Below are 16,428 nucleotides of genomic sequence, written 5' to 3'. Positions count from 1 at the left end.
TAGCGGTAGTCACTTGTCAAACTTAAAATGATCCCATGTTTATTCCTACACTATTTTTTTTTCTTAAAGCCAGTTTTGTGATTGGTTTTGTTTGCTTGTCTAATCAGTCTCTTCAGACTATAAACTAAAAGACTTTCTCTTGATAAGTCTCCTTTGCCTTGTTGCTATCTCAAGATGAAGAGCGAGTGCTGTACCAAGAACATTTCTTTTTCTAATTTTGTTGTTTATTGTCTGACTTAAAGAAGTGGTTAGTGAGCTTGGGTTATGCCTGTGTCTGACTCCACCTGAAAACCTTTTAACTCATCAGCTAATTGAAACTCAGTATGACACAAAGGAATAGATCATAATTGTTAAAAGTTAAAAAACCAGACAGCTGCTTGGAGGCAAGACAGACATGTCCGTAACAGAAAGGTTCTGGTATTTACTCGGTCTTTGAAATGAATAAATCCATGTGGCATCTGCTCCTCCAGGCACGCAAACAGGATACCGGCTGCATTAGTCTCACTGCTTGAAAGACTGTTTTTATGTCCCTCTTTGGATAGCCCTGACTCCTGACTGTTCCTTGTGCTTTGGTGGGGCTCCACTGAAGTCAACTTCAGTGCCTCTCCCCCAGGAGGTTAATTCTCTTGTTGGCTTTCTTGTCCCATGGAATGCAAGTGCATTAAGCAGTTGAGAATACATAAAGACCCTCTAGATAGTGTGGCGTGATGATGAACGTTCATTCTCTTAATCATGTTCTGCGCTGTCTTAACAGTTCGGTGACTCAATATCCTTGTGGGATCTTGTGAGACTTGCCAGAATTCACAACAATCTTTTTATTTCAGTTACTGGATTGCACCTGCAAACCAACAAACTTCTGTAAGTAAGAACTGCATCATCACTTAAGATGATAATTTTAAGTGAATCTTTAAAACGTTTGTTTTATAAAATAAAGTGTCTTCCAAGGAAATTTCCTTCTGGAAAATTACTTCTTGGCAAGTAAAGGACAGACAACTTACTTATTAGAAGTTGAACTAAGAAACCTCTACTCTAGCTGTTGAATGTATGACTCCAGAGAAGAGAAATATATCATATGGTTTTATTCTAACACTTTTGTTATAGCTCTATTAATAATAAAGTTTTGATGAATGACGTACATGAACCTTGCTGAAGCTGATCTAAGCATGGAATGTCTACAGTGTAGTCAGCTACAACCATTTACTACTATTTTGAGTAGAGTTTAAAATTTTGATGTTTACATTGAATTTCCAAAGTACACAGGGGAAAAAAATGAAATAAGAAGAGCATTTACATCCATTTTAATTGGTGGCAGGCATAAATTCATAAAAACAAAAGGGGAAGAAAGACCGTTTAGCAGAAACCTCAAAAAGTGCAGATACAGATTTCTTGAATGACAATCTTTCGAGAGATTCTCCTGCAGGCTTGGCCTTTCTTCTAGACATTATGGTCATTAAACACCGTCACACAGAAGTTCTCAAGATAAATGAAGATGAAAGCATACTGCAGAAACAAACTGGTTGTTCGATACATTTCAATCCATTTGCAAAGGAGATCTCCTCAGATAATTTACCTTTTCTTTTTACTGCTTTGCTTCGAGGTAGTCGGTCTCCACCTGTTACAGATTTGTTTGAATTGTTATTACCATAAATCTTTACATGGTGACCTATGCCACAAATTACATAATATATTAACTTTCGTGCACAAAAATAAAATTGGGAAATAATAATTCAACTTAAAGAGCATAGAAAAATCACAATACTATTAAAGGGGAACATCTGATTCTGATATAAATTTGTACTGCAAGAATTTCATGATGATCAGATGTGAAACTTTATATTTAAAAAAAGAAAAAGTACATCAAAATGAATAACGCTAGTAGTAATATAAAGCCAAATCACACAAGATAATTTCAAGATCAATGTAATAAATGCTTATTATTCAGCAGAAAAAAAAAATCAGGAACAATGTACAAAATAATAGTGCAAGAACAGCTGCAATCTATTTGTTCTCATCAGTTTTGAGATTTTGGTTAAAAACTTTACAGCTGGCGAGAGATGCTGCTGAAAAACTCAGATTCCACTCAGTGGGCTGATTAAGGCACATCTTTATGGACTTCAAATGTTCATTTTCTGTGTTCATGTCTATTGAATTCTGCGGCTCCGAGACTTTCACTTGTAGCGTGCTGTGAGAAAAGAAGTGGGGGTGGGAGAGGGAAAAAAATGAGAAAAAGTTTAGTACGCTTTCCTCTTCCCTTGCAAACAAGCAAACTGATAGGAGGCAAGATGAGGTGGTGGCACATTGCGTATACGGTTGGGGTTTTTTTTGTTGTTTTACTGCACTATGTTCCAGAAACACCGAGATCAGAACCTGACTGCTGTGCTCTCCACGTTGTAAAAGTAGAACAGGCTTGTGTTGAAATAGCTGAGGTCCTGTTAATTTGCAGAGACTGTCGTAGGTCAGTCTCCTGCTCGTGCTATTCCTTTGCACAGGAAGAGGTGTGTTCCGCAGGCTGGCCTTCCTTAAGTGGTGTCCAGCTGAATACTGTGAAACCACAGCAAGAACTGGGTGAGAATTTGGGGTTGGGGGTTTTTTTGCTGGCATCGATAATTTAGTACAGCCATGAAAGGACTCGTAGATAGACAGTTTTTATTTTGTTTCAGATCTAGGAAAATAAGTAATAGAAGGGAAAGAAACCCAGCCCTTTGTGGGGATCAGTAAGCAGACTAGGATGTATATGTGGATTGAATCATACTCTCATTGCTGCCACACAGAATCATGGAATGATTTGGGTTGGAAGGGACCTTTAAAGGTCATCTAGTCCAACCCCCCTGCAATAAGGTGGGGCACCTTCAACTGGATCAGGTTGCTCAGAGCCCTGTCCAACTTCACCTTGAATGCTTCCCGGGATGGGGCATCTACCACCTCTCTGGGCAACCTGTTCCAGTGCCTCACCACCCTCATTGTAAAAAATTTCTTCCTTTAATATATAAAGCGCTGTAATTGTGCACACTCAGAAGAGAAGGTAGAGTTTACAACCTCTCTATCGGTACTATTTTTTTTAACTGCCTACCTCCTGCAGTGATCTGTGTCCTATATGCAATTCATTGTTTCTTGCCATCCTTTTCAAAGATTTCAAGAACTGCAAGAATGATACAAAGTTGGAAATATTTCTAATTACTGAGATACTAAAAATAAAGCTCTGTGTATTTTAATTAAGGGTAGAGGGTAAGAATGATCATGCTATAAACTACCTGCACACAAAGGAGTGTTTAAGCTGCAAGAATATCTTAATGGCTCTTATTTGTGCATTTAAGGAAACCAAGTCCATTATAGGCCTTAGGTGCAAACTATCAAGGATTGACTCTGCTGAAGTATAGTGTTCACATGGGTGTACAGTCTAGCTCTGAACATTCAGTAATTATAAGATTATAACCTGAAACATGGTAGCTTGTGTTACTCAAATACTGTTGACTGACTGATTATAAACTTTTTCCTATGTCATGGCATGAGGGAAAGACAGCCTGTGTAACACCTGAAGGGACAATTCATTGTTCCTTTTCACAGATCATCTGAAACACTTTTAATTCTTTTACATTTCTATGCAAGCTCTTTAGAAGCTGTGTGCCTTTCTGACATGGCAGTGAAACAGGCATTTCTGATTTACTAACCCTAGCTCCTAACGCTCTTTACCTGGGGTACTGCTCCTATACCCTATATATCTTTGTGTCTTTATTCTTCTGCCTCTGTCTTTTGTCTTGTTTTTGCCTTGTACCATTTTCCTTCATTCTTTTCTGGTTTGCATGCACTCTTTTTGCTCTGATCTTTTCCTTCCTGTAGGAAACACTGAATGCAAGCATAGGTGACAGAGAAGACTTTAGTCAGCAAGGTTACTTTCTTGAATTTACAGCCTCTTCAGACTTGAACCTTTGCCCTCGCTTGCTGTGAGGAAAGTCAAAGCCTTTTCTTAAGACTATGAGATTAAGCGTGTATATGAGCTGGTGCTAGTGTGGACTTCTGAAGTCTTTCCTTACCCCTACTGACTATATGCTTTCCAGGTGTGGCCAGGTTGCAAAACTTAAACTCTTAACAGAAATAATCAACAGCTAAATGAAGAGATAGAGCTGGAATGTTGTTTTGTTTTGGTGTTTGTTGTTGTGGGTTTTTGTTGTCGTCGTTGGTTTTGGTGGTGTGTGTTGGGTTTTGTTTGGGTTTTTTTGTTGTTGTTTGTTTGGTTATTTTGTGGTGGTTGTTATCCGAAAGCCACATAAATGCCTTAGCAATCAAGAAATTGCAGCCTATGAAGTAGTATATACCTGCAAAGTGCTTTACAGAACAGCATTTCTACTGTCTTTAAAGCAGTAGATACATAAACCTTGTTTCATGCTCGGCAAGCACCAGACAGAAAAAGCTAAAGGTTCAGGCTTCTCAAATGAGTTGGCATGTTACTTCTACATATACAATAGGAATTGTACTAAGTCAGTATGGCCCATCTTCCAAATACCACTGCTAGCAGTAAAAGTGTATACTAGGCTTTGGCGTAATTGTGACCGTAACTCCTCCCCATTTGCTTGGCTGCAAATGAAAACGCAGAGTGCTATAATACTACCAAACAGCACTGAGTAGTTGACTTGCCATAAGACTGTCCTACTCTTTATCTTTTAGTTTTTGTACAAGTTTCTGTACATGTAAAAGGCAGGACTGAACTTGCAAAACTAGAATTGAAGTATATGCTGGTAATTGTCATGCAGTAATTTACTTCTTACAGAAGAACTCTAAATTTGGCATTTTAAGACAATGCATAAAAACAGGAATAGAAAAATGTTAAATTAATGGTTGGGGTTTTTTTTTTCAGTTCCCCAGTACGAGTAACATCAACATAAAAAGGTCAAGTATTTTAGGAAATTTTACCTTGATAAAGTGGAAAATAATATGGCTAGAGATCTGCATTAATATATCTGTTAACCATGAAGAAACTAGTCTTTCATCTCGCTTTTCATTCTTTTACCTGTAGTGATTTATTTTCTAGCTGTTGATGCAACAAGGTATGAAAATGGTGTATTTAAACAGTATTTTTAAAGCAGAGAATGTAATTAAGGCATAAAATTAAATAGAAACAGTTGAATTTCTCCAGCCAGATCCATCAATAGATTCTACTCTAAATTTTATTCCGCTCTGCTTACAAAAGGTGCACTGTGCATGAAGCATTCCTAGCAAAAGAAAGAGATGGGTCATACAGCAACCCTCCTGTCAGGAAGAACTGCAGGTTACAGCCTGATGCCACCAGGAGCTATGAAGCCTGTTTCAGTAGAGCTTGGAATTAGGCTGTAGAGTCTCTCTACATCCTTCTGGAGTGCTGCTCCACCACCACTGCTTGCACCAGTAAGAGGATGGAGGTGCCTTTAACTTCCTAGACAACAGGCATTTATTGACCTTATATAATGGTCTCTAAAAAGGTTAGAATTTCCAATTCTGAAGTGATCTGTCTACTATTCCAGCAATTATAATCTGTTTTGTTTTTATTCACTTAGGATTGACTCAGTTAATCAGCTTCCATGCGTATTTGTGGGAGTCAGGTACAGGTGCTTCTGTAATATGGAACATAAATTCCAGGCATGGTCTATTCAATAGTTCTGCTTTCACCAATGAATTTGAAGACAGGCCAACAGTGCTAAAAGCCCAGTGAAAAAGAATAAAACAGGCTTTATTTTTTAAAAATTCTTTGTATGATAAACTAGTGATATTTTTTTGGAATTCAGATGCTTTTCTTCATCTTTGATTACACTACCCTTTACCAGCCATTGCCCTCTAACTACTCTTGAAGTGCTGGTAACATATTTAAAAGATTTCATATTTCAAAGCGTACAATAATTGATCCTGATCATTCTTGTCTTTTCTTAAGAAGTAAAAATTAAAAGAAAAATTGTATACAGAAATGAGACTATACCTTTTTGATCTGAAAACAATAGCACTGTAAAAAAAAAAAATCTTTCAGGGAGCTAAGTTGTGTGTTTCTGCAGTCCTTTAACATGTGCTATATCCCTGCTCTGTATAAGGAGTACATTCACTCTTACAACGATTTTTGACTCCTCCCTGTAAGTGAGCATATGTGAACGAGTGGAGAGGCAGGAGGGGCCAGGTACTGCACGGAGGCTGTGGACACATGAAGGTTGTGTACAGTGACAGGACACACTGTTTTGTCAACGCAAGCTGAGGGTGCCCTCACGTGCTCTTGGCTTTCTTTGGATGCTGCTGCACACAAACCCAATGGCTTTCCAAAACTGTCAGTGATGACTCCAGGATTTTTTTTTTTTCCCATATGTTGCAACCCTCAGTTCCCAAATGACCACTACTGAATCATCTCTGAATTTACTATCTTTCAACAGTGATGGAAAAAGAGGCAACTGCTTATGTTACTCTGACAAATCACAGCAGCCAAATCAGAATAATGCCAATGGACGCTGAAGTCCTATTTAGTCTCCCCTGGCTAAGCAGACAGCTCTATGTGTGGTTAAAGCTCCAGGCCTGCTATGACCTAAAAGGAGCATCTCTCTCCACAAAAATTTCTTCCTATCATTAAAGCAAAAGGAATTAAACAGAAAGGTCTTTGAATTCAACCTTCTACTAAAGCAAGCACCAAGGGCCCTTCCCATGCTCTTAAGAGCTAAATAAAATGCTGCTCTTTTCCACACTCCCAGTTAAAACTGCTTGAATATAAGTATTTCTTTGTGAAATTTTGCATTTCTTTCTTTAGTTTTACCCAAATCATTGTTATGATAACAGAAATACTGATTTTTAATAGGAGGACATGAAAGCAATACTGTGTAAGTTGATAGGCTGCCAAGCACAAGAAGAAAATAACATTCTTTGAGCTTCTTATTTTCTGTGCAGTTTGGAACTGCGTTCTTCAGGAAAACCAGGAATTTGACACCTGTTGTATGAAAATGACAATTAACCCCCCCCCCCCCCCCCCCCCCCGATCAAGTCCATACATTTGCTGAGTTAATCTGTGTCTACAATATGTCAAGGCCATGCAGAGAAAGTAGGAATAGGAATAAATATTTCTTATCTGTTAGGTGACTCCTCAGCATTTCCTATCAAAGAGATTACCATCGAATGTTGTGTTTGTATGCTGTAAAATGACTAGGAAAGTATCACTGTAGAGTTATGTTTCTCTAAATTTTTTTGCAACACTTATTTTCTACATAAAAACAACTCCTTCCCAACTAGCTGAGAGCTAGGTTAAACCGTTTTTTACCATCCTGTCTGACAAAAATTCTGCAAACTGCACTTGTTAAACACCACCATCAATGATGTGCAAATTGATAGCTTGGAAAGCGTAAAAGTATTTGTGATATATAGCACTGATTTGAAGCTTTTACAGAAACATTTCAAAAATACTGAGTAGAAATAGTAAAACTTTAGTAGCATAAAAAAAATTTTCTCTGTACAAACTACTCAAACATTTCCCAGAAGAGGAAATAGTGGAATATATTAGGTTAAAGTCTACAATGACTACAGTAGCCTCAGCACACTTTCCAACAGACATTGATTTGGTAATGCAACATACACTGAAATTAAAGTAAACCAAGCATGGACAGTCAGATTTATTGCCTCTAAACTCATCTTGCCAAAATGCAACAACAAAGAAATCTACAATGAAATTTTTAATGTCTCATTTCCATTTATCAAATGGATTCTTATTGTAATAAGAAATAATATTTTTCAGCTGAGTGGACGGAATCCCATTTGGGAATCTGAGAGAAAAAAAAATGCCCTGGAAATAGATGGCATACTCAACTAGATCAAAGCAAGCTGGAGATAAGCAATATCCAGGGAGTCTTTTAAAAATTATACTTAAGAGCTGGGTTTAACATAGCTGGAGTACTAAGACAAATAAAACGGGACACAAGACAGAACCAAGACAGTAGGTGAACTGAATGGAGAGAAAAAGACAGGGTAAGAAGTCAGAAGCAGCCATAGTCCCAGACTGAAATGATGATAGAAAAGCTTCTTTTGCTCTTCACACTAACTCAGTAAATGTTTTCTTGGTTTGAGGAAAAAAGAAGGGTGGGAAGAAGAAAGGAAATAGGAATAGAATACATATAAAATATATGAGAAAGATAACTAAAAGAGGCTAGTAGGAATTTGCTGAGCACTTCTGGCACATCGGTGAAAGAAGATTACTTACTGGTAGCTATTTCCTGAAGCTATACTGAAATTCCACATGCTGTTCAAGCTTTAAGTTTAACTTGCACAGAGACAAAATCATATAGCAGTGGATTTTGGTTACACCCTTTACATCACTAATTCATCTTCAAACAACACAGCACAATAGGAAAACCAAACAACATATTGTATGCACTTTCAGGTAAAAGTTTGGGAAGTGGAATAGGTGACAACAGTTTCAGAGTGCAGTCACAGAAACAACATGACTTTCTCCCCAAAACCAGTCAGCTACAGAAAATGTTCTCAGTCCCTTAAACATAACAGATCATAGGTAACATAAAAGGTTTAAATTGCCACTTCATTGCAGAAATTTGGAACTGAAACAAGTATTTAAAAATAAATAAATAAATAAATTCATCAGACTTGCACAGCCATGGAGCTCACTCCTGATGGCTCCCCAAAATACAGGACAGACTGAAATGTATGTTGACAAGTTCAAATATAGACAACATTCCTGCCCCCTTTTTAAGTTATAATTATTCAATGCAGCCTGACTTAGAAAGTAGTTTAGAACTGTGATCTTTTTGACAAGAATCACTATGTTTTGTGGTAATACAGATTATTTAGCAGTCCATAGAAGGCACAGGCTTCTGAGAGAACAAGGAAGCAAAACATTAATGTAAGCTGTCACTGAAATGGGCATGAAAAAGTGATAAAATTTTAGGGCATAATTTACTAGTGATGATAGTATTAAACCTGTTAAAGAAAAAAATAGTCCTATGATCTCAAATTGTTCATAGCATACTGCCTTCGAAGATCTTGGAAAGAAAAAAAGCTAAGAATCTAACAGTTGAAAGGAAGCATCATTAATTTTATGATGAACATAATTAATTCTTAGCATCTAGGCACCGCCATGAAACAAGTCTGCCTCTGATCACCAGTTTCATGAAAGAAAACTACCTATTTTCTATGCATTATCAGAAGTTAGTAGCATGCAAATAAATAAAAAAAACCCTAAATGCCTGTTGTGCAGAATGAGTACTGTTGGATTTGCCTTAGAAACACACTATAACAGAAAAAAGTTTTTGCTATTTTTATTCTACTTAATCATAATTAAAAATGGTTTTGAACGGGGTACAGTAAGGTTAAGGCTGGGAGGTTCAGGACTACGTATGCTGGTTCGGGCTGTTCTCAGAGGAAACAGAATGCCACCATCTCAATACTGTGATGAATGCAGCTATGTAAATCTTGCCATTTGAGCTGGATTAATCTCAAATCTTTAACTCATAATAGTTTTTTGACATTAGAAATGCAATTATGTTATGGAGGGAGATAATCTTAGAAATATGATGAGACAGTCCCTGGGTAGTTCATAACCCACCAGACTTCTGAATTAAGGAAGGTCAAACAGTAATTTACAAATAAGTCATTTCCTTTTCTGAGATTTCTATTACTTAAATATAATTTAAAAACAGCTATGAGTAGTCAGCTGATAAATATGAAATCTCAGCAACAAATATGATATACAAAAAAATTTCTTCAAACACACATCTCTAGAATTTTAAACTAGAAAGACAGGTAACAACAACCACCACAATTTTAAGAATGGATACCTTAAGTATAGCTCTTAAATCTTTACTTGCATTCTTCAATTTTAAAAATAAATTATTATTACTGAATGTTTGAAATTTATGCTAAGTGCCCCAATAAAAACACTGAAACCTAACTGTACACCCCCCTGCCCCCAATTTAGCCTCCATTCATAAGTGAGCACCATCTATGTGAGAATAAGAATTTTTTTGGATTAAGAAAAATATCCTGTGACATTCTTACAGCTTCTAGACCAGAATCTTTCAGCTAGGCTTCTATTTCATATACAGGAAAATAATCCATTATTTGAAGCAAATAATCAAGATTTCAATAGTTTCAAATGGACAACTTTGAGGGCAAGTCTGTGTCAGTAAAATATCAAGTATAATCTCTGTACATTTATGAAATCTGCACCTTGAAATCCGCACCTTAGATTATAGGAACCTGTGTCAAGATCCATCTGAAAAGACTGATTTCCCAAAACATCTTAATTTTGCATGTATTTTAATATGAAATGTGAAAGTCTAATTATTCTAATTCCTAGCAGGACCACAATTTAGAAATACTCTGCCCTAAGCTGCAAAGTGAAAACCAAGAATAAAAATACCTACATAATACCTGCTTGGAAAGACATGAATGTAGTCACTCGCTACTGGCTTAGCAACTGATATAAAACATTTGAGACCAAGGAGAAACGCATAGGCTTATACTTTTGAAAGGATTTTAAGTCCTAAGCTAATGTTAAATTAAGGCCATTTCTACTGGTAGGCATGCAATAAGAAAAGCAGGTCTAAAGTCGATCATTACTGAAGAAAGAGCTACAGCCAAGTTAAGATACCTGCCCCACTTACAGATAAACCACGATAAAAGACAGAAGCACAGATTCCTTTTAAGTATGCCTAGAAGTGGAGACAGAAAGGAGCATGTGGCAGTAAGTAGAAGATGGAGGGTAGGTGAGCTGGCACAGCCATTGAAAGAAAAGTTTGTGAAACTCCTGTCTACATTTAATTTGTGGCAAGGAACCAATAAAGCTGAATGCAGACATAAGTCAGGTGAGTTTCTGCTGTCGAAAGAACAGATCAGACAGGAAAATCTGTCAGACTGACAAAACCAAAAAGAATACAGAAAAAAAGCCTACGTCTCCATAAAGCATGGAGTTTCTTCTCACTTAAAGAATTACACCCTCTTAACAGAGCAAGAGATACCTTTATTTGTACTCCAAAGAACATTGAAGAATAATCTAAGCAGCCTTTACTGATGTCTAGAACATGAGAGAAATCAGCATCAGAAAAAAGTCCTCTTCCTTCAGTTATGAAAAAATGGAAAGAGGAATACAAATTGCTTGACCTGTTCCACAAGAACAAAATGTACAATTTGCCATGAGAATGGGAGCAGGAACAGTAACTTTTCTAGAATTACAGTGTCCAGAGCTGTTGGCCCAAAAGCAAGCAGCTAGGACGACAAAGTCCGTTTATACATCCTGATTTTGGAAAGACATGTACCTTTATACTGTAGAAACAAAATTAAAAGTTACCTGGTCTTCAATAAGAAAAAGTGAATTAAAAAGTAGGTGTGGGTATTTAGAAAAAATTTTCCATACCTGGGTTTGAAGAAATCTATGACAAAGGCTGAGTGACATCTTGTTCATATGATATTATAAATCTCAGAAGTACACAATGACAAATATGCACTAAAAAACAAAACAGGGAATGAAATTTGGCTGTGCTCATTCTGCAGCGCTCCTGAGAGTATGCTTTGGCACTCACAAACATACAGCTTGGAAAAAAAGAAAGCTGATGTGTGATCTGAGGATCAGATGAAGTTTGGTACCAAAGGAGAGCAAAGTATGAAGAGAGGATGCAGATGAATGTGCAGATCAATGTCTGAACGGTGGTTCAGACATGGGTCTGAACAAAATAAATGAATAAAAGCAATGGTGTGAAATAAACAACAGTTCAGCAGGGACATGGCAAAATACCAATGTAGGTTAGACAGTTCTGTAACAAAGGCGTAGGTGCCTATAGTGGATCACATATGAAGCACAAGTCAATGCTATATGGCTGTAAAAATACAAGTAAGTAGCATGATATATAAAAAGCAGTGGGACAGCTAACATTGGAAGAGATAGCCAAAGAGAATGGCATAATTTTCATTATGGGAGCTGAGCCGTTATGAGAGGTGGTTAGACATCCTGTTTGGGCTCATCAGCCTCCCTGAAAAAGTGTGCTTCTGTGAGAGAGGAAAAAAGGTAGAAAGCTGCAGGGAAAACATAACTGGTCTTATTAAAGTGAGTAATACAAAAAATAATGTTGACAAAAATCACACATTGAGAAAAAAAATAAAGTAAGATTTGGATGAGAAAACAAGTCAGTCAGCTGAAAGCTTGCAATCCAATAAGGAGGAAAAAGAAAAAAGAGATGGAGGACATGAAAACTGAAGTAATTCAAGATGATACCTTATGTATGCACTGAAAGAAGGTGGAGAGAGATGTGTCTTAAGAACAGCATTATTTTATCAATGTACTGCAACCAATCAGAACATCATTTTGAGTCATGACCTGGCTAGGAACCTGATAAAAATGTGTGGAGTACATTTAAATTATTGCTCAGTTACAATGACTTCAGTATTTTATTTGACTAGCAGTGAAATTAATTTCTATTTTCTTTTCTAACTTTTTTACAAGGCAGTATTAAAAAAAATTCTTGTAAAAAACAAAGTAATTAAAAAATTCAAATTCACTTCTAAACTGGGACCTCAATCTAGGTTCTATTTACAGTATTTCAAAGAAGTGATTTTCTCTTAAAATGGTACATTAGAAATGTTCTCAGTTCATAGGTAGCACATATCCCTATACAAATATATAGAGGTACAGGCCTATAAATCATACACTTCTATATACTTGCATTTGTCAACAAACAGTTTGGGTTTCCAAACATTTTCTTGTGATTTATCTTAAAATATCTAATAATATCTCTTAAATAACTAGGAAGTAAACTTTGTTAATGAGGACTCTATAAACTTTCTTTGCTAGATTACACACCCAAGAACACCATCATGTTTTATATTACATTGAGACCACAAAGCATGACACTATCTCAATTACCACTAAGGGCAAAACTGTCAAGCTGTGATGTTGCAGTGGTGTGTGCATATGAATGCAAAATGCTGCTCTTAAAATCTTGGGCTTCCCATATACAACAATTTCCATTCAGATACATTCATCTAATTAGTTGTTAATCACTGTTAAATATCTGGCTTAATTAGAACCTGAAGGCTGTCAAGACCTCTCAGAAACACTCAGTATGCTAGGGAACACTCAAGATTCAAGGCCATTTTAAAGGGCAGAGAGTCTTTCTTTTTCACATTGACCACAGGAAACATCAGAGGAAAAAAAAGCCTTATGATAAGAAAATGCTGTCCTTGAAATATAGCAAAAATCTTATTTGTATTAAATTAATATCCAGTTACCAAATGAATACAAGGAAGAAGGAACATAAAAAAAGAAATATAATTTCTAACAGCTACCAAATGTTTACCTACATTTGAAACAAAATCTCAGGTAAGTTAATAAGATTTAGCACCACTCTCTAAAGCCCTGCAAACAAATAACTAGACTTTCTCCTGAAATACTTTAAAATAATGAAAACATTTCTATTAGTCTCAAATCTTGTTTAAACAATTTCTGTGAGGCACAACTCTGTAATTATAGCAAAATGAAAGGACACCGCTAGCAAAAGAATAAACACTGAATAAATGCGGCATTATATTTGGCTTGAAAATCTGAAGAAGGTGTTGAATCATCAAAGGACAGACTACAGCTATCTTTTGATTGAGTGAGAGGAATTAGGGAAGGAAAACCTAGCCAAGAATACATGCAAACAACAGCCCAGCCATCTCACACTATTTTAAATCTCCTCGATTCTGGAACGAGACTCTGCAATTTTTGAATATAATTAACTGCAGATTCTATTATAAGACACTCTACAAAAATCTGATGAAAGAAAAAAAAACCACCACTAGCTTTAGCATATAAATGATAGACGAATGCAAACTAAGGCACAGCTACACATGCTTCTATGAATTAAAGGATCTCTCTTGAACAGGAATATTTTCCCAGAGCTCAACACCAAAATGTGGAATTGTCTCAGAATAATTAACCTGCTTTGTGATGGTCAGACTACATAAATACTTTATTTACAAGTTAAGTCATCACAGGCTGTGTTGATTGACCTCTATCTAATATCTACTGAAGCTCCACTTCAAGGCTTTAAACTCTTAAAAGAAGCGAGGATTTTCAAAAGGATATGTACTTGTCATATTTTCAGAAGTACTTGTCAGGCCTAGGAAAACTACTATTTTCTCTTCTAGAGATAGGCTTAAGCAGAAAGACAGAAGCCTGTCCATATTATATAGTATTAGCAGTTTCCTAAAGAAAGCTCAAAAATTTAACCATTTCCTCAGGACTGAGGACAAATGGGAAAGCGTGAGTATGAGTTCCTCAGTTTTTGAGGAAGTAAAATTAAAAAGAATAACAAAACAATACTGAATGATGAACCCCCCCACTTATATATAAAATTGGGTATATAAATCCTGCACAAAGGCTTAATGACCATGACCCTAAACTACAGGAATGTCCTTGCAGGTAAAGGAAATGAAAGACTTCAGAGTTGTGTTCTTTGAAAGAAGTCTACTATTCAAATAAGCAAAAGCAAAATTCCTTAGCTCAGAACCCTCAAAAGAACATGAGGAACAGCATACCCTAAGGCAGTATGTAAATGACCACAGTTTAAAACAAGACCGCACCCAAAATTTATACACCTCACAATAGATGCAATGATAGGAGAAAAAGACAAGGGAAGGAAAGACTATAACTGCATTTGGCAAGTGGAATTCCAGAGTGTAAAACAAGGAGTATCAGACTGTGGTATTACAGCTGCTGTTGTTGCATTAAGGGGAATGAGGCAGAGATCATTAAGTTCATTAAATGAGTCAGGATTTATTATACATGTACAGTCAACTATATATCAAGTCTACCTTTCTGCTTTTATACTTTTAAAAATGGCCCACTTACTGAGGATAGTCATTCAGTTCACTATCGTTCCTACATTTCCTATTAATTTTCTTACGGTGTTTTATGGCTGGCTGTGAAAAAGTAACTTCTTGTCTGGTAATCACAGTTATGAAAATTTCTACCTGCTTACTCTGCATCACAGGTGAAACTTATTCTGCAGCCAAGTAACCTTCTGATGAAAAGCCTTTGTGAAAAAAGAGTTAAGACATGGCTGTTGAAAAGGATTTCTGAAAATCAACAGATTTAATGACTTACACTATGTCTCTCTTGCATTTTACTTAACCTAATATTTTAAATTTGTTCCCCATTAGGAGTGTAGAATGTGCTCCTTCATGAAAGAGAAAGCTGAAGAGACTTGCTAAAAACAATCGTTTTTGTCACTAGAACATTGGTGTGAGACTGATGTCTTCCGCAGTAGTAGGAAACTGATTCACATTGTGTAGCCTTATCGCTACTGGATTGCACTACCATAAGCAAATAAGCAACAAACAATACTGGAATATTAATGCCATACTACTATAGATGTGTAAAAAGAGTTCACAAAATTTTCCCTCCCGATTTTAAGAAAATTTATGGTAATGGAAGTCAAGTTGAAGAAAAGTTTTGTCTGTTGTCATATTAATATAGATGTTATTCTACGTGCACGATCAAGAGAGCAGTTAGACTCATAAAAATACCAAGTTTTCATAGTTAGATTCCTAACTCTTGTAGTCAACTTTGAAATGATTACAAAGATTAGCAAATTCTCATTTTAAGTACTGTATTAACTTGATCTCATTAAGATAGCATTTAAAAACAGCATTCAAATAGAATGAAAAATTAAAATTGAAAATTTATATTTTCTGCCAACAAATACAATAGATTTTCTTCTAAAACTCCAGACTATTTGAAGAAAAGCAAAATTATAAGGGAGAAAATGGAAAAGCTCATTTTTGATGAAGAAAATACCTTAGCTTCAAGTGACTGGAATTGATTTTTAAAAGCTTTTCTATGTGAACTCCCACCCTGATACAAAGGGTAAGTAAACAGGTATGTCACGTCATCCCAGCATGCAGTACTGCCTGCTACTGTACTAGGTCCATGGCCTCCTTTGCATCTGTGATAAATCCACACCCTCTGAAGTAGATTTTTAAAATACTCAGTACATTCTAAGTTCCTAAAATGGAGTCTTTTATAGTGACCGATTTTATTGTTGGATAATAGTTTCTCTTATTTTAGCTTGGCTCTCTTGAAGCCTTTTTGGATCTAGTTTAGCCAAGTCCAAAGGATGTGAATGCAGTCTTTAGTGTTATAAGGAAACACAGTGAACCACTCTCATGGAAAGAAAACATAAATGCTTTCCTAAAAACATGCTTATGTAATTTTCTTTGCCACCACAGACAGTAATAACATTTCAGTGTTGCTAAAGAAATTAAAATGGCCAGAACATAGATTTACAGTAAAAGGATACTGCCCCTCAACACATCAAATACATTGTGGAAGCAACAGTTCAGAAGTCAAGTAGTAACAAACAGCATACGGACCAATGTATCTACCATCCACCTTATCTTGAATAAAACAGACAATATGAAAAAGTGATTAACTCTCTTCTATTGCTACAA

At 36.2% G+C, this 16,428-nt stretch overlaps 1 protein-coding gene across 2 annotated transcripts in view; it reads right to left on the bottom strand.

The window, feature by feature from the left end:
• Positions 1-1,117: 1,117 nt before the first annotated feature.
• LCORL (ligand dependent nuclear receptor corepressor like) overlaps positions 1,118-16,428 on the bottom strand; it is an 88,348-nt gene continuing 73,037 nt past the window's right edge. The window contains exon 7 of one of the 2 annotated variants that reach the window (XM_049835107.1): positions 1,118-2,182. In XM_049835107.1, the coding sequence (XP_049691064.1) occupies positions 1,999-2,182 (184 nt within the window). In that variant the 3' untranslated portion in view covers positions 1,118-1,998. The remainder of the gene's footprint in view (positions 2,183-16,428) is intronic. The other variant, XM_049835086.1, reaches the window with a different exon arrangement.

This window comes from Accipiter gentilis, chromosome 3 (genome assembly GCF_929443795.1).
Source record: "Accipiter gentilis chromosome 3, bAccGen1.1, whole genome shotgun sequence".
Lineage (NCBI taxonomy): Eukaryota > Metazoa > Chordata > Aves > Accipitriformes > Accipitridae > Astur > Astur gentilis.
The sequence above is the reverse complement of the archived record's forward strand: the minus strand, read 5'-3'. Positions and strand labels throughout refer to the sequence as shown.